We start from the raw sequence: 22500 nt of genomic DNA, 5'->3' as shown, positions 1-22500 counted from the left end.
AACCATTATAGGGCTAAAAAACACTGGTCTATTAATAATTATATTTCTCCTCCAGGCATCCAGTGGGCAGTCTCCATTTCTGTGATAGCATCTCCTCCAGTCAAAAGAAGGGATCATTTGCTGACTTCTCCAGAGGGATGGACTCCCTGGTTTCTTGAGGTTTGTGGAGATCTGCCAAGCCCTCTTCATTTTTGGTTTCTTTTTCCTTTTCTGGCACAGAGGGAATCAATGTTGCTCTTTTTTCTCTCACTCCAACAGGGGAGATGACTGCTGTGGCCTTGCCACACTAGGAAAGAAACAAAGCCAGCTTCCTTTTCCTCCAGGCTCGGGCAACATGCAGAAGACTGAGCTTTCTCTGCCCCCGCTCCTTTGCAGCTGTGAATGGGAAATCCAATATGGAGTCACAAACATTGGTCACTTCCTCTGTCTCTAGGCAGGTGGGAAAGCAGCAGCTATTCCTAGAGACCAACAAAGTAGATTCTCATACATTAGTGGAGTTCTCCGGTCGCAGTATCAGCAAATGCAGTTGCTGATATTTTGCACTCTCCAGTGCAGGTCAGGCTAAACCACATGCTTGTGGATCATCAGGACCAGGAGACAAAAACGTTCTGTCTTTCCAAGAGTAATGTGAGTAAAAGAGCCCTAGACATTCCTTTTGCATTGTCCCTAGATTTATTTATTTATTTATTTATTTACTTTAGTTTTAACATTTATATCCTGCTTATCCTCACAACAACCCTGTGAGGTAGGTTAGGTTGAGAGATACATGAATGGCCCAGAGTCATCCAGTGAGATTTATGGTTGAATGGGGATTTGAATTTGGGTCTTCCTAGTCCTAGTCCAACACTCTAACCACTATGCTATATCAAGGAAGCATTCAAAATATGAGTTCTTGCGGGAAGTAAAAGAAATGGATTAAGGTACAGACCTACTTGGAATTGCTAAACTGAAAAATGAGCCCTGGCAATCAAATCAGTTTCCAGAGAATGCATAAAGGACACTCACAAGGAAACAGGTTCTACAAACCCAAGTGAAGGTGCAACAGCCAATCCTGAGGCTACTTCAGATACAAGCACAGTGAGACACAGGGATACGTCTTCTAGGGATCCCAGCAGAATAGATACTGGTACCATGGGAAAGTGGAAAACACACAGATCCTCCTAAACACCTCACTGGAACATCTTCTTCTTGTAAGAGACTCATACCCCACATAGGAACAGATGGCAAGGAGTTCCCCTTCCCCCTTCCCAGATGTCACACACATTCGGATGCCTCAGTGGACTTCACACAAAGGGCGGAGGAGCGGGAGAGGAGGAGGAGGAGAAATTCAAGGTAGATTTAACCCAGCAGAGACTTGCCAATAATTAAAGTAAAGTTGTGCCATCGAGTTGGTGTCGACTCCTGGAGACCACAGAGCCCTGTGCTTTTCTTTGGTAGAACACAGGAGGAGTTTACCATTGCCATCTCCTGCACAGTGTGAATGACCCTTTCAGCATCTTCCTATATCGCTGCTGCCTGATATAGGTGTTTCCCATAGTCTGGGAAACATACCAGTGGGAATTCAAACTGGCAACCTCTTGCTACTTTCCAATACTCCTGGGCAAAACTATATATTCTCTGGAACTCATCCCATAGCCACAGCCTATTGTTGGAACTGCAATACAAGGGACCTTTTCTTCACTTCTCCCAGAGATCAGATCAGCTTTTCCAAAGGAACAAATCAAGCACCCTGTGGTATCCTACCCAGGTTTATTTGACAAACTACTAAGGTCTGAAGGCCCAACTATGTCGGACTGAAGATAGTAAATAAGGTACCCACACAACACTATACCTGTTTAGATCTGTGTGCCCTTAGGGAAGGAAGCACCTCACATTATCAGTAGTGCTGTGCATGGAACCATGGAGATGTGGTTTGACGCCAGGTGGGGGTGGTTCTTTAAAGGTTTTTAGGGTAATCCATGGGGCGGCAGCATACCTCCCTGGGTGCACACGCAGGCGCTACTTCTGGCCACTTCTGACCAAGAACGGGGGAAGTGGCGGCAGGGGGGTACGCTGCTGCCCCATGGATTACCCTAAAACCCTTTTAAGAACCACCCCATACGGCGTTGAACTGCACCTCCATCGAGACGCCCCATGAATTACACTAAAAACAGAGCGCCAGCAGGGGAAAAGCAGCGGGAGGGTTAAGTGCACCCTCCCCCGCCCTTAAAGAAAACCCCCCCACAGCATCGAACCTTTGAGCCGGCGCTGCCTTCGAACCGGTTCAGAGGCTTCTTAAATGGCCTCTGGACCGGTTCATGAACATCCCTAATGATCAGCTCCTGAAGGGAACAACTGTGTGCCTGAGACAACTGTTGGGGCAGCCCCTTCCCACCTTCCCAGAGACTGCTTGATACAACTGTATTTATCCTCTGTAACATTTATTTTGTTGTATTTTTAATATGTAAATATTTGTAAACCACCTTAGATGTCTTGACAGAAATGCAGCATATAAATGCAATAAATAAATAAATAAATTTAAAAACTATCAAAGCAGGGGTGTAGCAAGGTTGGAGTGGGCCCAAGGACAAGATTTTAAAATGCCCCTCCTCACTGAAGCTCAGCTCATGAAGTAAAGAAATCTTAAATGAGGCTCAATAGTGGTAACAAAAAACATAGTAAAAATATAACCTATGTGCCACAACAAAACATCATCCTAAATTATTTTTTAAAAGGTTTTGTAAATTGTGGACGATGTAAGTCATTTAATGGTACTAGAGAAAGACATGCTGTTCTGGTAGCTCCAGGTCTTAACACTCACATCAATTTCAGAGGATGAATACAACTGAAGGAAGCCCAGGTGGGTGCGCAGTTGGGGGAGTCAGTCATGTGACTTGCCTATGGGGGGCCTCCCAAGGCAGTGGGTCCCAAAACAACTGTCTCCCCTTGCCCTATTATAGTTATGCCCCTGTATGAAAGACTATGCAAAGACTATCCTGAAGACCTGAGAGGAGAGCTGGTCTTGTAATAGCAAGCATGACTTGTCCCCTTAGCTAAGCAGGGTCTGCCCTGGTTGCATATGAATGGGAGACTTGAAGTGAGAGCACTGTAAGATATTCCCCTTAGGGGATGGAGCCGTTCTGGGAAGAGCATCCAGGTTCCAAGTTCCCTCCCTGGCATCTCCCAGATAGGGCTGAGAAAGATTCCTGCTTGCAACCTTGGAGAAGCTGCTGCCAGTCTGTGCAGATGATACTGAACAAGATGGACCTATGGTCTTACTCAGTATATGGCAGCTTCCTATAATGTCCCTATGTAAATATCACACCAGATACATCATGGAGCATGCCTAACTGGGCAATGTACCCATGGTCATAGGAACTGGAAACTTCAGGATCTGCAAAGACTATCCTGAAGACCTGAGAGAAATTGGTTTATAGAAATATATTCAGCTGAGTGATAGAGGGTTAGCCTTAAGTGTAGTGGTGTACCAGAAGATGTGGCTTGAAAGCTCAGACAACAATCCTGGTTTTCAATCCTGTTTGAATGATTAACCTGTTTATGTTCCAAATTCTTCCGCTAGATGTGGAACTAATGAAGGTGGGTGGGGGTGGTCCTTGCCCACTGTCAAGAAGATGGATTTGAAAGCCAAGCAACCATTGCATGGTTGCATTTTCCCAAACATGGGCTCAAGCTCCAAACCTACAGTGGTTTCAAGTATAGGCAGAGTGCAGCCAAGCTTACATAGAAGGGATCTCCTGTACCTACAGCCCCTGGTGGCGCAGTGGTAAAACTGCCGCCCTGTAACCAGAAGGTTACAAGTTCGATCCTGACCAGGGGCTCAAGGTTGACTCAGCCTTCCATCCTTCCGAGGTCGGTAAAATGAGTACCCAGAATGTTGGGGGCAATATGCTAAATCATTGTAAACTGCTTAGAGAGCTCCGGCTATAAAGCGGTATATAAATGTAAGTGCTATTGCTATTGCTAGTGCTATTGCTACTTGGCAGGTCAGAAACTTTCATCATTCCATGGAGACATGAAGCAACACCCAAACTAGACAGGACGATACATCTATCCAAAACAGATGCATAGATGCTGGAGACAGCATAGAAGTAGTCGAAAAGCTCACAGATCAGTACATTGATGTCCAGGTTCAAATAATCCAGTCAAGCAACAAATTATTCTGGCATCATTTAGACATAAGAGCAATAGATTGTTTTAGATCTGCAGGGGAACTAAGGAGTTTATTCAGTTTTGTTTTACAGTGCCCCCACAAAAGAGAGATATCAGGTTTTGGACCTCAAACATCCTTACAAAGAAACACTTCTGTTTTGAGACTCTGTAGCTGTTGTAATAGCTGTTGATCAAGGGGACTTGACTTCCATAGATCTATTTAGGGCCTATCTACACATACCCACTCTAGCCACAGGAATTTCCTCAGATCTGAATATAATGGGATACACTTCCAACAGGCTTCAGTCTGTTATCAACGCCCAGGATGTTCACCAAAGTCCTCTTGACACCAGTAGCTCACCTAAGATTCCAGGTGATTTCACTATACCCATACCTCAGTGATATTCCGATTAGCTCTGTATTGCTACTGGGAGAAACAGTTGTGTGCAGGACCACCAAATGCCTGTAGGCTCATGGCTTCATCCTCAGCCTGGAGAAGATCTTCTTACATCACCAGCAGTTACTCAATCAGCTGAGAATGAGCATCAACATGGTGCAGTATTAAATGTATCTAAGGAGAGTCAGCAGAAGGTAGAGCTACAGATTTGCCAGAGCAGATGAGCCAGAGCTGAAGCTAGCAAAAATCTTGGGGACAATGGTGTCTTCTCAGGATGCAGCAGCTTGGTCTGATTTTCACACAAGGTCTCTTTGGATGCTTTAATTGCCTTCCTAGCAATTAGGGTTAGGGTTAGATGTAGAGAAGAACAGCCTGACTATAGAACAGACTTCCCTGACTTGGTGGATACACCTAAGGAAACCACACAGAGAAGTCATAACAAGCATGTAGGGAGCCCACCTCCAACAGCAAGCAACTCAAGGGATCTAGTCTAGGGAAGAAACTTCAAATAAAAGTCCACAAGCTTCAGCAATCTAACCAGCCACCTTTGTCTTCCAGAAGAGGATCTAGAGACCACATGTTCTGATTTACACAAACAATACTTCTGCCAAAATTTACCTGGGCAAATGGGAGAATAATGTCCACATCCCTACACAGAAAGGCAACCTTGCTTTGCTTATCGTGTCAGTTTAAAGAAAGCATGTGGCATTTAGTCGACATGAAGGTAGACTGGTTGAACAGAGGCTTCATCCTCAGCTTGACAGAAGTCTGAAAGGGTAGTGGCTGGCTTATTCACAACAGAAAATCATCATGCGGAGCATGTCTAGTTTAATGTTTAGTTTCCAGAACCCAGAGATAAGAGAAACCAATACACTGATAGCAAGATGGCTCCAGGCAGGGTGTGGCTTTCCTTGCTACTGCTGAGCAAAATATTCATCATCATAGTAGATGTAACATGCTAAATCTGTTAAGGAATCATGTGACTGAAATCATCCTGGTAGCACTACCTCCCCAGTCTCATGAAGTTGTGAGCACTACCTCACTGAATGCTCTTCTCCAGATTGGTCCTTGGACCATGGACCAGAGGAGAGCTGGTCTTGTGGTAGCAAGCATGACTTGTCCCCTTAAGCTAAGCAGGGTCTGCCCTGGTTGCATACGAAGGGGGACTACAAGTGTTTGCACTTAAGATATTCCCCTTAGGGGATGGAGCCACTCTGCGAACAGCATCTTGATTCCAAGTTCCCTCCCTGGCATCTCCAAGATAGGGCTGAGAGAGATTCCTGCCTGCAACCTTGGAGAAGCCTCTGCCAGTCTGTGTAGACAATACTGAGCTAGATAGACCTATGGTCTGACTCTGTATATGGCAGCTTCCTATGTTGTTCCTATGTCCTTCTCTTGAAGAGCACACTGTTCCAGATGAACTCCATCTTCTTTCAGTTAGTATCCTGGAGAATGAGTGACAGATCCAGGGCTTTCCCTACAAGGTGGGTTTGTCTGAGAGATAGTGGCAAATTCACAAGTATTGTGGCACCTGATATGCATGTGAGCTCTTACAGTGCCGCGAGTGCATGCCTAATTCATTTGTAGTCTATACATCATGACCAATCTCCCTGCTTGCATATTCTAAGAACATAAGAACAGCGCTGATGGATCAGGCCCAAGGCCCATCTAGTCCAGCATCCTGTTTCACACAGTGGCCCACCAGATGCCACTGGAAGCCTATAGGCATGCCCTTCCTCCTGCTGTTACTCCCCTGCAACTGGTACTCAGAGGCATCCTGCCTTTGAGGCTGGAGGTGGCCTATAGCCCTCTGACTAATAGCCATTGATAGACCTCTCCACCATGAAGTTATCCAAATCTCTCTTAAAGCCATCCAGGTTGTTGGCTGTCACCACATTTTGTGGCAGAGAATTCCACAAGTTGATTATGCATTGTGTAAAAAAGTACCTCCATTTGTTGGTCCCAAATTTCCTGGCAATGGAACCTGAACCTACATCTTTCTAGTCTAGTTTCTGTCTTCTACTTCATACTAGCTGTGTGGTTTAGGAATCAGAGACCAATGATATTTTATTGTACGCTATCTGTGTTATTAATATGGCAATTGCATTTTACAAAAGATGTTACATACAATCCTCTTTTGCAGGCTTGTACTATCTTGGAATGAGTCATTTACTTGACATAACCCCACATCAACATCTCTTTGTACTTTAAAAGCTTGCAAATCAAGCAGAACTGAAAGTTAATGTGTAAGTTTTCCATGAGAAGGGAGAAGTTGATTTGGAGATTGTTTTAAATAAACAAAAATTCCTTATTACAAAAAATACTTTTGCTTAAAAAGTTTAGAATTAATTTGATATATTTCAAAGGATATATTTGATTCTGAGGTCATTCACACAACTGGGTGGACAGGGTGGCGGGTAGGTGCAGGGGAAGGCTAACCTCCCCCCCAGATGACTGAGTCCAGTTGCTGGGAGCGTGGACCGCACTCCTAGATGAGCAGTGCTGTATGATTGCAGTGCAAAGCTCCAGAGGCCGGGATGATGCATCCCAGCCTCTGGGAATCCCACAATGCACTGTGTGACATGCAGAATGCATTGGGGGATTCCCCCAGGAGACAGGTGCTCTAGGCACCAGTCTGTGTTCACTGGGCTAAATATAGCCCCAGCAAAAACATGATCCAGTAGCCCAGGTAGCAGCCGGGCTAGGCTGGGCTGGCCCGCCAGGATAGGGCCCAATCACGACAGTTTTCACACATAGCCTAACCCAAAGTCATGTGAGAACAGCCTCTGTGGATTTTATAGTTAATATGCAAACCATATACTTGTTTTTTAAATTTCCATTAACTGTGGAACTGGACTCAGTAATGTAGTTACCAGTCTAGTTATAGAACTTTAGGTGTGGAGAACCTATTGAGCCTATTCACACACACGTGCAAAACCGGGCTAAGGGAGCGCAGCCCTGTTTTGCACACATGTGTGAACCACCGGGATCGGGCCTGCTACATGGCAGCAAACCCTCCTACGTAGCTTTCTATTAAAATGAGGTTAAGGGAGTGAGCACTCCCTTATCCTCATTTTTCTGATCATGTGGCAGCCACGGCCACTTGCAGCTGTGACTAGCACATTTGGGGGGGGGGGATTCCCATAATTTTGGAGCTCCGGTGAGTGTGTGTGTGGGCGCTTCCCTGCACCCCGACACCCAGAGCTGCCAGGTGAGCTGCCAGTCATCTGGGCGGGCAATCTGCCCACCCAGGGAAGAGCAGGAGATCGTCTGCAGGGAAGGTAAGTTAAGCCCGCCTTCCCCACAGACCGCCCCGCAGCTCTTCTCACCCATCATGAGAAGAGCTCCATTATCTAGGTAGTAACTTATCAAGTCACATGTCAAAAGCATTGAGCAATCTTTCAAGGTAGTCTCATACCAAGAAAGGGCACTGATAAGAAGCTTCTATGGCAAAGAAATTTGCCCAGGCAAGCAGGTTGTTTTGTTATTGCTTTGCTATCTAGTGATCATGTGAGAAAAGCAATAGAGGGAAGGAGGAAATAAAAAAAAATCAGGATCTCTAAGGTACATATAATGCATATAATGTCTCTGCAAAAAAATGCAGAGGCAAATCTAGGTTTTCCCACAAAATGGGAAAAACACTGCAGCCAATCAGAGCTTCCTGGTAAGTGTATCTGTATGACACACATATTTGCAAACATGCATTTGTTGCATTTACACTTTGCATTTTAGATATACACCTACAACATACAGTAGATCTATGCCTAAAAATATAATAAGCCCTTTCTCATGATTGGGGAGAAAGGTCAACAGAGTCAGCAGGGAGGAAGCCTTAAAAGCTTATCTCCCCACAGACAATCCTCACTGAGAGTCTGGGCGCAGAGATGGGGACCCCCTGTCCCCTCCCCAAAGCTGGCCGGGGCCCCCAAGCAGCCAGGGCTGACAGATGCTTGCTCTCTTAACCTCATTTAGGGGAGTGGCTGGCTTGGCGGGTTTGCCACCGAGGCGCTGCAGGGATCGGCCCTATCCTGGCAGTTCTCACGTGCAGGCAGAACCAGGCGTGGCTTTTTTTAACCCAGTTTTGCCTGCGCCTGAGAACAGCCTCAAAGTTTGAAGTGGCCCAGAGTTTATCTAGCAAGTTTCCCAGACTTGATGTACACAGTGATATCAACACATCAGTATGATAGGCCTACACGCTACTGGTGTCCATTCTACTGGTGTCTACACACCTCATGGTATCCAGTGCATGTCTGCCAATCAATCACAGCCAATTCTGAATCCATGGCATGTGCTCCTACATGATATATGGGCTCAGGAATACCTATTTCCCCCTGTGATGGATACATCTTAAAAGGTTTCTGTGAACCTGTGAAAAATATAATGTGTGAAGTGACCTTAAATCTTAGTAGTCAAAACTAAATTTTAATATTCTCATTCCAAAGTGTGTAGTGGAAATGTTCCAAGAGGTTTGAAACCTGGCATGTGGGAAGTCTCCACCGTGAGGCTGAGTCATCACTAAAACACTGTAATAATTTTGTACTATAGAATTCGGAATTGAGATGCAAGAAATAGCTATGTTCTTTTCATCCAGATCCAGATTAATTTTATTTGATATCTTCAGAAAGTGTAAGCTGGCCAGCATCCAGAATAATGCTACACCAACAAAACAATGTTTTCCATCACAACCTCCCCCCACCCCTTTCTCTCTGCAGTCGCTGATGCCTTCTGGAAATACCCTTGGGGGTATATTTTTAGGAGGCATAGATGGTGACAGAGGGAAATGGGGAAATCACCAAAAAATCTCACACTCCCACAGACACACACACACACACACAGAGACACACACACACACCCCACATTGGAAAACACTGTTGCACTGCTGTGGTATTAGTCTGGTTGTCGCCTGGTACCTTTAATGGTAATTGTCCCAACCCAGTTTCTGACTTTTCTTTTCTTTTTCCCTTAGGTGCCTAAGCAGACAACTTTGGGCTGTTTCTGAATACTTGGAGCCTCAGGTTGTGTACACTTTTGACAGACCACTGAATTCTGAATTCCCAGATGATAATACAAAGATTGTTATGCAGAGATGACTCATTGCTAATGATACTAAAACAATTAGGCTCCTTGAGAATGTCTAAAATAATGGAAGGGAAAATATTTCCTGAACCATAAATGTTCATATTGTGGTAGGAAACTAGCACCATTTAATATGTACATTAATGTAACAGAGCATGGCATTTTGAGAATACATTTCACTAATGTGACAGAATATTTACTAACAAAACTTGTCATTTTACTAATATGATGAAGTATTTTACTAATATGATAAAGAAACATTATTACTCTATCAAAGTGAACAATATATTCTATTTTAAGTATTAAATACTCCAAGGTGCTTCACTAATTGAGATATATTTTAATAATGCAAACCATAGTTGTGCTTGTCTGTCTTCATATTTGTGGCCTTATTTGGTTCTTACTCTTCCCATGGGTACTATAGCTAAGAAGCGAGATTCCTACCACCATTTAAGGACTGGATTGCAGCTGACCCTGTGTGGATGCACCATGAAAAGAGATTATTTTCCTTCTCCTCAACATAAGCTTCCTGAATTGTAGCCCTTGAAATTTTTTCAAGGATGGGATCTCATCATGCCCGCATTGTAAGTCGTCCAGTGATAATGTCTACAGGTACCCTGAGCAAATTCATTGCAAACATGCAAGCAGGCTTCCACTGTTGGATCAGGTTCCTATGAGGCTTCCTTGATGGACTGGGAATCATGGGCAGTTCCTATATGTTTAGGCTGCAACATTCAGCACTTTGAGCAACACATACTGGCTCACATCCAGATTAATGGAACTGATGTACTACAGGAGAAGCGCTGATGTATCACAAGTGTCGAAGAGTTAATTGAACTCTTCAGCAGTACTATTGCCTCCCCCTTAGCACTGGTCTTTGTTAGTCTAGATCTCAGACAATGTTCTTATTGCTAGATTAGCTACCATACATACAACCCCAATTAGATGGTCTTCCTCCCGCCCAAAGAGGTGCCAACCATCTGAATGGTGGCTAGGTGCCACTTAAGGACAATTTTTGCCCCATCAGTTGAATCTATAATTACAGCTTTTCCTTCCCCCATGTTACTTAATGTCTCCACTTAATTCAAGAGATTCAAGACAGCAATGAGCCTGGTTGGTTGTGTTTTTTTGGCGGCGGCGGGGGGGGGGGGTTGTTTTGCTTTTTGTGGTGGTAGAGTTCACCTTAAGTGGCGCAGCAGGGAAATGCTTGACTAACAAGCAGAAGGTTGACAGTTCTAATCCCACTGGTACTATATTGGGCAGCAGCAATACAGGAAGATGCTGAAAGGCATCATCTCATACTGTGCAGGAGGAGGCAATGGTAAGTCCCTCCTGTATTCTACCAAAGAAAACCACAGGGCTCTGTGGCCACCAGAAGTTGAAATCGACTTGACGGCACACTTTACCTTACCTTAGAGGCTGTTCACATGAGCAGCCAAACACAGGATAGGGTAGCCCTGCCTGGATTTGGCTGCCGGTGTGAAATGCCAGGATCAGGGCTGATCCCAGTGCTGCCTGCCCTGCAAGCTTGAATTTTTAACCCAGGCTTTAACCGAGGTTAAAGGGCACAAGTGCACCCTTTACCCCAGGTATGGGGTTGTGTGTGTGCTCAGGCTACACACAGCCTGAGCACACACAGATTTGGGCATCTAGGCATCTAGGGATAGTGCATTTTGGGATTCCTGGAGGTCAGGATCCATTTTTCCTTCCTCCAGTGATCCACACTGCTCCAAGCATTGAGGGATTCCTGAGCACGATGCATTGGGGGGTTTCCCCATGAGTCAGGTGCTCTAGGCAACCTACTCTGTGTGTGCTTGGCCTGTGTGCAGCCTGAGCATACACACAACCCTGTACCTCCGGGGATCGTCTGGGGGGAAGGTAGGTTTATCTCTGCCTTCCCCCTCCCCACCCTGCCTCCCCACCCCTCTCACGGTCGTGTGTACCATCTTGTATTCTAGCACCATCTCATTGCATGCGCAGGTAAGCACCTTTAGTTTATAAATTATTGCCGGCAATGATGTAAATGCTTAAAATGTTTAGAGGTTACAAAGTGATTCTTTTAAAATTAATTTAGAAGAGAACTGGAAATAAAACTATAATTGAAAGGATTTTCCTTCTCTCTCTTTCTCTCCTTATAAAAAGAGGAGCTGATTCTGACATTCCAGTGTATGGAAATCAGGTGAAACAGATAAGGGGTTATCTGAAATTACTCTCCTTTTTAGATTTATAACTGTTAAATTCTTTAATTTGTATGGAAGTCTAACAAAAAGTTTAGAAACATTCTAAGACAAAGCTGAACAACTTTGGCACTCTTGCAGATGTTGGATTATGTTTCCTATAATCCCTTACTATTAGCCACTGTGGCTAGGGAGCATGGGAGTTGTAGTCCAAAAAAACGCAAGGGCCAAAATTGCAAAGCCCTGTTCTACTGGTTTATGTACTTTTAGGTCACTCTAAAATAAGGCTTATCAGATACAACAAGGAAGTGGTTATATCTGAAGGATCACATCTGCAACACACCTGATACATTATTGAAGTTTTGTTACTGTTTATAGACTCCCTGACCTATAGTAAGCAAGTTTTTGACAAAAGCTTTGCAAACAGAGTGGAAATACCAACTCAAAGTAGCTTTAGATTCTCTGATCTGTAGCAAAGCACAATCTGTATCTAAACATTTGCAAACACTCTGTTGATTGGTTTATGTGCACATAGTTCAATCTAGTATGTGGCTAACAGGGTGACACTCTTGCTATATACATTTGCATAGAAAATGACAGCAGGGGAAATGAGCAGAGTTGAGTATAAGGCTTGGGTGGGTGGAGGTTGAGGTGGGACTTCAGGTTCTTTGTTTATCACTATTATTTGGATGCATCTACTACCATGAAACTTCATTCACAATTATGGATTTTTTGGTAAGTTTTAAATAGCAATATTTTTTTCCCTTGGGGTGGGGGATGGGGGTGACAGTGGGTTCTTGTTTCACAACTTATTTTGCATAAGTTCTGGCAACCTCAGAAATTTGAAAAGATTGTTGTAACCTTGGTGTGGCTGGTTGTTTGTTTGTTTGTTGGAAAATCAAAAGCACCAAAACTAAAATACATTCGTTTCTTTTCTGTTTACCATCTAGTATATTGTCTTCCATGTGTTATATAATAATGCATAAATTTTACAGACACAATAGAGGGGAAAGAACTAACTGAAAAAATCCAACAAAAGCAAACTAAAGGTATGTTGCATGCTATCAGATTTAAGCAATTATTAAGTGAAAGCCAATAACTCTTTTGTCCTTTTTTTTGTTTGTGGTTGTTATTGTGAAATGAATTACTGTCTCCTTGCTGCAACATTTTGTTAGTTTTGGTAGAACAGAGTCAATAACTTCACCTTGATGCAGAAACTCTGTGATTTATCAGTTCCTCCTTTACCCAGTGCTGCCACAACCAGGAGAAGTGGAGCCAGTAGTGATGCAGAGATCAGACTTTGGTCACAGCTACTTGTGGGGGGGGGAGCACTCTCTGATGATAGACAAATGTGTCTTGTTAGCAACAGCCAAAAAGCGCTTGACTTGTACTAATAACAAAAAGGCCATGTTGGTCACCATGGGTCTAAAGACGAAGCACCCTGTCACTGCCTTGGTTGGGAAATTAGCAAATAATGTTCCTTTTCTTTGATAAATGGGTGACAGTTCTCTCTCACCAATCATTTTTTAACATTTTGATGCATGTCTATGATCCCGCTGGAGGAACAGAAAAGTTTACTGGCCCTCAATTTTCAGATGATGAATGGAACACTCTAAATGTGCGATTTCTGTATGAGGTATAGTTCATTTTAAGCAATTCAAGTAAATGGGTGTCACTGATTAGAACAAATAGTCTACTTGTGCAATAGCACAAATGGTATGTCTCATTCTTTTGGTCTCCTTTGAGACAGAAAAGAAAGGGGACAACAATGACCATGCTATACTTATTGGAACTACAGCTGTTTAAAATGAGCTATTTTATGCAATCTTACTGTCATTTTGATAGGTTATTCAATTTTTGTTTATCTTCATTACTGCTTACTTCATTAAAATGTTCTTTTATATTGATAATCTAACTGCACAATAAGGAAGTAATAACCAGAATGCTTTTCTTCCCATCTTAGCTTTCACAAAACATGGTTTTAATGTTAAATATGCTTTTCTTTTCTTTTTTTACAAAACATAGTTTGAAAAGTTAAAGTGGCAGCTGTAACCAATTTTCTTTTTTAAAAAATAAGCTCATCAGTTTTTGAAGGACATATTGGAAAGAAATATCCTGATAGAAAAACAAGGATATCTGTCCTACTTTTTAAGGGCCTCTTGACAACCAGTATTAGCCCAAGGTCTGATACGGTAAAAATTGAGACTGTATATTGCCACAGAATAATGAAGGCTGGAGAAGTAACTTATAGCACAGAGATTAGAATTGTTAAGAATATTACAGTGTGACAGAAAACATTCTTTTTTCCCAAGTACTAGCCAAAAAAACTATTCACTATGCTTTATTAATAATTTTTCATGATGATAAAGTTCTGTGGTTAAGAACTGTAATTGAATATGTACAAGAAATGATCAGGTGGCTTGAATTTAACTAAGGCATTAGCATTTAGTTTAGCATAGTAAAAATAGTATGATTTGTGGGAGGCAATTAACAATCATTTGCTCTGTGGATACAAGTAATTTGTTTAAAGAGCACTGACCTATGAGACAGCTAGTTTGTGTTGGCTGTGATGGAAGGGAGCTATTGACTCTGAACACAGTGTAGCAGCTCCATTGACAGAACCACACTGGAACTCACACAAAAGATCCTTAAAATATTTGATGCTTGAGATCTTCTCAGACAGTAAAGTGGGCTAAAATGATATAGACTAACCAAAATGGATACAGATACAGATGGATGAAATAGTTCGTTAACCCTGAAAGATCCATAACAATAATATAGTTACAAATATATGGTTTCCCCATATAGCCCCAAATGATATTTGGGAAAGGTGAGAGTAAAATTTAATATTTTTAAACAGATACATATGCTATAAAAATGTATATACTGCATAACTGGCCCTTTCCACCCCCAGCACAGTACCTCCAGTGACTGTTGCTGGTGTCTATTTTATGTTTCTTTTTAGATTGTGAGCCCTTTGGGGACAGGGATCCCTCTTATTTATTTATTATTTCTCTGTGTAAACTGCCCTGAGCCATTTTGGAAGGGCAGTATAGAGATCGAATGAATGAATGAATGAATGAATGAATGAATGAAAATATGCTATCAAGGTTACTTTGTGTAATTATTTTATAAGCCTGAAGTTGAATGTAAGTCTTTGTGCCGAAATCATTGTTTTACTAACTAATAATAAAAGAAACTATTAAAGGTATTGCAGACCTATGAATCATTCTGTATATGCAACACTCACATTTTTCTGTGCATGTTATAAATATGTGTACCATTGAGTTCCAACACGCTGAATCTCAATATTCTTTTTGTTTTAGCAAAAGTTAACCCAACTGAGGAGGGAGACGAGTGGGCAGCAACACACTTGGGTGCAAAACTGCAATTAAAGGCAAACTATTAACATGATTTTCTTTTCCCCCGTCAGGAAATCATTATGCAAAGTGAATTCCAAGAAAATGGTGACATGCTTATTCTTGCATTAGTGTACATGTGCTACTGTTTTCTTAAAAATACTACACATAATTCCTCACACTTTCAAATGCATGTTAAAAAATACTGACTGTAACATAATTCCATTTAGAAGCATACAAATCACAATTTGCCTTAATCAAATAACATTGCAATGGTTATAATCTAATTAAAAAGTAATCTCAGATATTTAATTTAAGAACCTTCAGTGACTGCTAGCAAGTAAAATGATGAATCTAACCTGCAGAAAGCTGCTTAATTTAAATGTGCCATGAATTCTTTTTCAGGTAAGAACTATTTTAATTGTCGTTAGACAAGCAAGTGATACACTACTTGACAAATATTAACAAGTGCTACAGTCAATTATTAATTTACACTGTTCACTTTTAAATGCAGCAAATATCTCATTAATTTAATTTTAGGTGCCCACCAGTTTATATTGCATTTTACAGTCTGGAAGGCAATTTGCTAACTGGCAATTACATACAGAATGATTGTTAATTCTGCTCCTAAGTGCTAGCTGCTTGAAAACTATTATTTCTCTCTAATTTTTGACCTTCTTACAACAAGGGTGAGGTACACTGGGAATACCAAGGACTAGTAGAGAAGAGCTGGACATGTCATTTGTGACGCATTCTTTTAATTCACCGTGCTAATCAACTGAACTGCCACAATCTCCCAAGGTAATTGTATCTTTACAATAGTTGAAAGCAGTAAGCAAAAAGGCATGGATAGATGGTAATAGATCTTCCTCTCAGCTTGTTGAGAAAAAACACAGCATACTTACTATAAATGTGACTAACAGGGTCTGGTCTGGTGTGTTGTGTTTTGCCTTCTTTAAAAAGAAATCTGGTATTTTTTTATATCAGCATACACAAATGTAATTTAAATGGCTTAACTTCTGTACTTTGAAAAGCAGTTTCTATACCACACTACACCCTTGTTTCATTATTCTACAGCCTTGTTGCCCTTTGTTCCACCTCATGCTGAGAAGGTTAAATGTTAGAGTGCCAAGCCAGACTGCAAGCATGGTGGGACACTGATGAGAAACAGATGCCCTGGGGATTCTGCCCCTCCTTCTTATGGGGCCACATAATTTTCATATTGTGAAATACAGTGAAGTTTGGCTCAGTTTTCAATGGTAAGTGTAATTTCCAATGATTATCTCATTGTCCCCACCAATTTGGGGGCAATACAAATCAGACTGAAGTTTCCAGGTCAGACAGGCTCTGACCTTACCCTTCCTCTTACGTTCCATAGCCATATAGGCTTCTATGCCCCTTAAAAACATTTAAAATGTGTAGTCTTGTAATTCTTTATTTTTATGCTTCCAGTAAATTAATTGCTGCCACAGCAGTTTTAGTAACTTTGATTCACTTAAATGTCATTCTTTAACATTTCCTATGACTCCTGGTAAAAGGGACAAAGAATAAATTGATCTTTTTGAGAGTGTGACTTTTAAACACTGTAAAACTATGAAAGTTTACATAGAGAGAAACACTCAGCAAATTACATTTATCTATTGAATTTTAAAGAATGAGACAGATTCCCAATAGAACATGTATCTAGATCAGTGGGACTATGCATTTATACTAGCAAACAAAACCGGATTTTTAATAACTTTTGCTTTTAAGAAAGGACAGGTACATTCACATTTACAGGTAGATTCAAGCAGGGCAATTTGTGAATAAGTGCTTCAAAAAACGACTTCCAGAATAAAAACAGCCAGCCTGAGAGACCTAAAAAGCACATCAGATATTTCAAATAGCAAATTTAAATACGCATCCAGAAAAATCCACAAACCACACACTTCCTTCTGTTGCATCATAACCTATATGAAAGATGTCTACAGAACTTTCTTATGTCTTTACAATGTTCCTATTTTTCTTGTAATATCATCTATATAATCAAAACATGCTAGCTATAATTAAAAGACATCTGAATAATTCTGAATGGGTAATAATTTATTTCTAAAAATTTGCAAGGTAATCAACTGCTGCTTTACCATGAAATAACAGTAATACCTGCGAGCCATTTATGTATGTATGTATTTATTTACTTACTTGCATGTGTACTTACTTAGATTTTATGCCCCCCCACCCCCGCTAAAGTAGCTTGACCTGCTACTCTCCCATAAGTTTGAATCTTGAGTGGCTTGGTCTCAGTTACTATTTTAACCATACGTTTCCTTCAGAGTTTGGTATCAGTTATTTTTCAGTCACTGTAAGCATAGCCAACATTGATTGTAAACACACACACACACACACACACACACACACACACACACACACATCACCACCACAGACACCTTTGTTTATGTGTGCTTATAACCACTACAGCCATTATTTTCTCATTAAAAAAGAATAGAACTGTTAGGAACCTAGGAAGAATTGTGACCAGGTGGTAAACTTAGCACTGGCCTCAACTTATTAGGGCCCCTCACTCTGACACCTCAGCTTATTTAAAGGTGGCACTCCCATCTTGAAATTTTCTGCTCATGTTTATGGACACAATACAACCAAGAATTAGGCATGCTTAAACGCATTGATTTCAGTGGGGGAAAATATGCTTGTTGTGTATCCTGTGGCATGTATTAAGGATATCCAAATGCTTTACATTTGGTAGGACAGGCACAACCTACCCAGATTCTCACCCCAGCATTTTATTGATGGTGGAAGAAAAACTGTCTGACCCAGTTCCTACCTCGCACATGATCATGCTCCTGTCCTCCTACCTTAATTTTGGAGTTCACACAACTGCCGATCATAAGTGTGCCTGGCTTTCCTAGTCTGGATTTCAATCATGTGAACTAGCCTAATATTTAATTAAAGAAGCACTGTCACTATTATTTATAAATGCAACTATTTGGGATGTACTTCCATATGCTCACCACATGTCATACATGTGTATTGCATTTCAACATGGCAGTTCTTCAATGGACTCCCATTGTCATAAGAAATTTAGCAACCAAGTTTATGATGTCCCAGTTCCTTTGTCACTCCAGTGAGCTGCTCCCTAGAACAGTTTTAGACCACATTCCAGTGTGCATTGGCTGAGATTTACGTTACCACCTCAGAATGCCCATGTAAGCTTTCAACATGCTGAGGGTGTTTTCAATAAGCATTCACATTAATTGTTACATTGTACAGTCCAACAAGAAGACTGTATAATGGAAATTATACATTTGAATTGGCATTTTACTCTGGACCAAAGATTAGAGAATTACAACCATGAAAACAGCTTTTCAAAGTACCTAATCACACATTTTCAATCCCAATGAAATAGTAAGGCTGTTCTGACAATCAGACAAAACCAGGCTAAGAAAGCCAAGCCCAGTCTCGGCTGATCTTCAGAACCACCAGGAGCCGCGCAGCTCCTGGTGGCAAACTCGCCTCTGGAGCCCACCTTTAAAATGAGGTTATGAGAGCAAGAACTCCCTTAGCTCCATTTTTTTAATCATCTGCCAGGCCTGGCTGCTTGCAGCAGGGGCTGGGAGACTGCAAGGCTCCTGGCCATCATCTGGGGGGGGTGTCCCCATAATGCACCATGCATTCGCATTGTGCATTATGGGAGTGCCGGGGGCTTCCTGGCCCCAAAACCTCCCTGCTGCCTGCAGTAGCTGGCAATCATCTGGGTGGGCGATCCACCCACCCAGCAAAAGCAATGGAGATTGTCTGCGGGGTAGATAAGCCTTTTGAGGCTTTATCCCCTGTCCCTTCAAGCCCTTTCTCACAGAGCGTGAGAAGGACTCAGTGTGTTGGAGAAACATGTTTTGCAAGTTTTATGTATTAGGCATTAATGTTTCCCACAGTCACTTCAGATCAGCAAATAAGTGTTTATTTAACATAACTATAGTTTACCTTATATATATTTTAGCAGTGCAAACCTATACACATTTGTATACATCCATTGATTACTTGCTACTCTAGATGAAATTGTCAGTAGAAAATAAATATTAGTAAATGAGTACCACTCATGTACACATGCATCTTTTCTGTCCAGTAGGTTTGCTGGATTCATTTTTTAAAATGCCAGAAGGGTTACATATGAACAAGATGACAAAAAAGTAATAATCACAAAGCATCTAACTTCTCCCTAGCTCTGTTAAACTACACACACATTTAAGTCAAAAATGATGAAAGAATATCAATTTTAGAAAGAATGATGAAAGAATATGGCCTTTATTACCAGGTTTCATGTCACGAAGGAGTAAGGTTGTTCTCATGGCCTGAGATTCCAGGACAGGATAGGGTTAACCCAGGAATCTCTGGTCGTCTAGGGCATCAGGAGTCCTCCCGACCCAGCAGCAACAAGCCTGGGTAGCCCAGGCTACCTGGCTAAAAGTGAGGTAGGAGGAAAACAGAGTCTGTCCTACCTTATGTTCTGGTCGTGTGTGCCACTGCCACTTTTAAACTGCTCCTGGGTGACCAGCAGCCATGTTTACCATAAAGTTTTGAGGTTTATGAGGACAGGGAGAGGATCCCTATTGCTGTACTGAGAGCTGCCTCTCTGCTGCTCGCACAGTGCCTTGTAGTATACTGGAGGACCTAGCTTGGTTCTCCACTCTCAATCTCAGCTATGGAGGTCACTTGCACTGTTCATGTGGGTTTGCGAGTGGCAGAGCTATGAACAGGCCCTGGTCATCTGGGAGGAGGAAGATAGAATCCTGCCTTCCCTCCAGCTCCCCCCACCCCAATTTGGTTTTGTGAACAAGTCCAGCGCTTTTTGTTGTTAAACAGTAGCACCATATTTAAAGACATGATATGTCTGTAATACCATACTGCAATACCTTAACTATTACTTTCAACATTTAAGATTAATAAATGAATCAAATCATCAAGTTATACCTAGCTTTAGAATAGTTTGAATAACATTTTTAGTTAGTAGCACATGTGTATCCTGCCTTGACTTTGGAGTAAGAAGCTACAAGGCTATAGTTGTAGCTGGTGCACTTTACAAGCCTCTTAAAATTTACATTTACCCCCAGTGACCATGAGGACTAAAATCTTTATACCCATGTGAGTGACAGTAGAATTGCCGAGGGCTCGATGAAGCCTTCTTTCCTCCTTATCCCTTTCAGCTGGTCCTCAGATGCATCTGCACGGCAGCATGCTGATCCTTATACAGGTCAGAAGGACCATGCTTGTCCAGCTGTCAGTCTTATCCTTGGGCCTTACCTCACAAGCTACTTAAAACCTGTTAGAGGTACCCAAGGCAATCCAGGGATGGGTGGTAGCAGAGAGAAAAAGCACTTTAACTGAGCCTGAGGCTGATTCTTCCCAATTAAAATAGCTATGAACACACAAGGATGGATCATGCCCTTTATTTAAAAATAAATAATTAAATCTGAAATTTCCTTGGGTTTAGCTGTTGGGAGGGTGGAGAGGGATGGGGAGGGAGAGTTGTAGTACATTTTGGAAGAAGTTCAATACAAAATTAACATTTTTGGACAGATTGCGGATAGTATGCTTGATTTTAAATTGAAACATAATAGTAATAGAAAATACAAAATGGTATATTTGGAAAAAATATATAGTTCTCTGACCCTAGGATTGCTGCTGTGAGTTAACAGTCACATTTTGAGATTGACCCATCAGTATTTAATCACTTTGTAGCTGCTGACAGATATACCAATGTGAATATACCAGCATGACATTCTAAGCTTTTAATTCCCTGCATCATTAAGGTATGGAAGTTTACAGCTTAGAAGAAACAAAAAAACTCTGCACTTACCAGTATAGACGAATCTTCCAGGAGCACCTTTACAGAACTGTTTGGATTTGTAGGAGAGAGTTACTTCAACAACTCCAGGAATGTGCCGTGGTGGGGTTTGAACTCTGATGGCATGGGGTGTTATCAGCTATAAAAAATAATACAGTAAACATAATTTCAATCAAGACTATAGTGATAGTAGTCACATTTGTCACTTTGATATAATTAGCAAAATGAGTCTAAATTGGACCGTCTTATCAAAATGCTGCCGTCTTGCTGTCACAACATAAGATGAGGGTTCTGCTGAGTTTTTTGAATGAAAATATCTGCAAATGATCCTTGGTTATAGTTTGCAGGAAAGGCCACAGGGCATCATTCATATGAAAATTGCCTCCATATGTTTCCTTAAACCTTTTCCTAGGGTTTTTTAAAATTGTCCAATTGTATCTGGAAGCTTTTTACAGCAGGCCATCCACTAGAGGGCCATGAAGTCCCTAACGTATATTTCTCTGTGTTCAGTTCTCTGCCATATATGAATTAATAGTCTTAAAAGATCTTTCATGATAGCTTTTATTCATAAGCTATTGACAGCTTATGAAAAGCATTCATGAAAGAATGCTTTTCAGGGATCTTCACTGGGACCAGTGCTCTTTAACTTGTTCATAAATTATCTAGAAGTTGGGGTAAGCAGCGAAGTGGCCAAATTTGCAGATGACACTAAACTATTTAGAGTAGTGAAATCCACAACAGACTGTGAAGAGCTCTAAAAATATCTATCCAAACTGGGTGAGTGGGAAACAAAATAGCAAATGAGGTTCAATGTAAGCAAGTCTAAAGTTATGCACATTGGTGCAAAAAATCCCAACTGTATAATACACTGATGTGGTCCGAGCAGTCAGTGATTGATCAGGAGAGAGATCTTGGGGTCATGGTGGACAGCACGTTGAAAGTGTCAATTCAGTGCACAGCAGCTGTGGAAAAGGCCAATTCCATTCTAGGGATCATTAGGAAGGGGACTGAAAATAAAAATGCTAATATTATAATGCTCTCATACAAAGGTACGGTGTGGCCACATTTGGAGTACTACATACAGTTCTGGTCACCCTATCTTAAGAAGGACATTGTAGAGCTAGAAAAGGTGCAGAAGAGGACAACCAAGATGATCAGGTGCATGAAGACCCTTCCTTGTGAGGCGAGGCTACAACATCTGGGGCTTTTTAGTTTGAAAAAGAAGAGGGAGGTGTATAAAATTATGCATGGTGTGAAGTAAGTTGATAGAGATTTCTCCCTCATTCACAACACTAGAACCAGGAGTCATCCCATGAAACTGAAGGCTGGAAAATTTAGGACCAAGAGAAGGAAGTACTTTTTCACACAGAGCATAATTAATCTATGGAATTCTCTGCCACAGAATGTGCTGGTGGCCACTAGTTTGGATGGCTTTAAAACGGGCTTAGACGAATTCATGGAGGACAGGTCTATCAATGGCTACTAGTTTGGTGGCTATAGAAC

General features: G+C 41.6%; 1 protein-coding gene across 14 annotated transcripts in view; it reads right to left on the bottom strand.

Annotated features, from left to right (window-relative positions):
- EBF3 (EBF transcription factor 3) overlaps window positions 1–22500 on the bottom strand; it is a 224832-nt gene that overhangs the window by 32768 nt on the left and 169564 nt on the right. For all 14 annotated transcript variants that reach the window (XM_053309947.1, XM_053309949.1, XM_053309950.1 and 11 more), the window contains one exon: window positions 21010–21136. In XM_053309947.1, coding sequence (XP_053165922.1) covers window positions 21010–21136 — 127 coding nt within the window. The remainder of the gene's footprint in view (window positions 1–21009; window positions 21137–22500) is intronic.

This window comes from Hemicordylus capensis, chromosome 3 (genome assembly GCF_027244095.1).
Source record: "Hemicordylus capensis ecotype Gifberg chromosome 3, rHemCap1.1.pri, whole genome shotgun sequence".
Taxonomy (NCBI): Eukaryota; Metazoa; Chordata; class Lepidosauria; order Squamata; family Cordylidae; genus Hemicordylus; species Hemicordylus capensis.
Note: the sequence above shows the minus strand (reverse complement) of the source record. Positions and strands in the feature narration are given on the sequence as shown.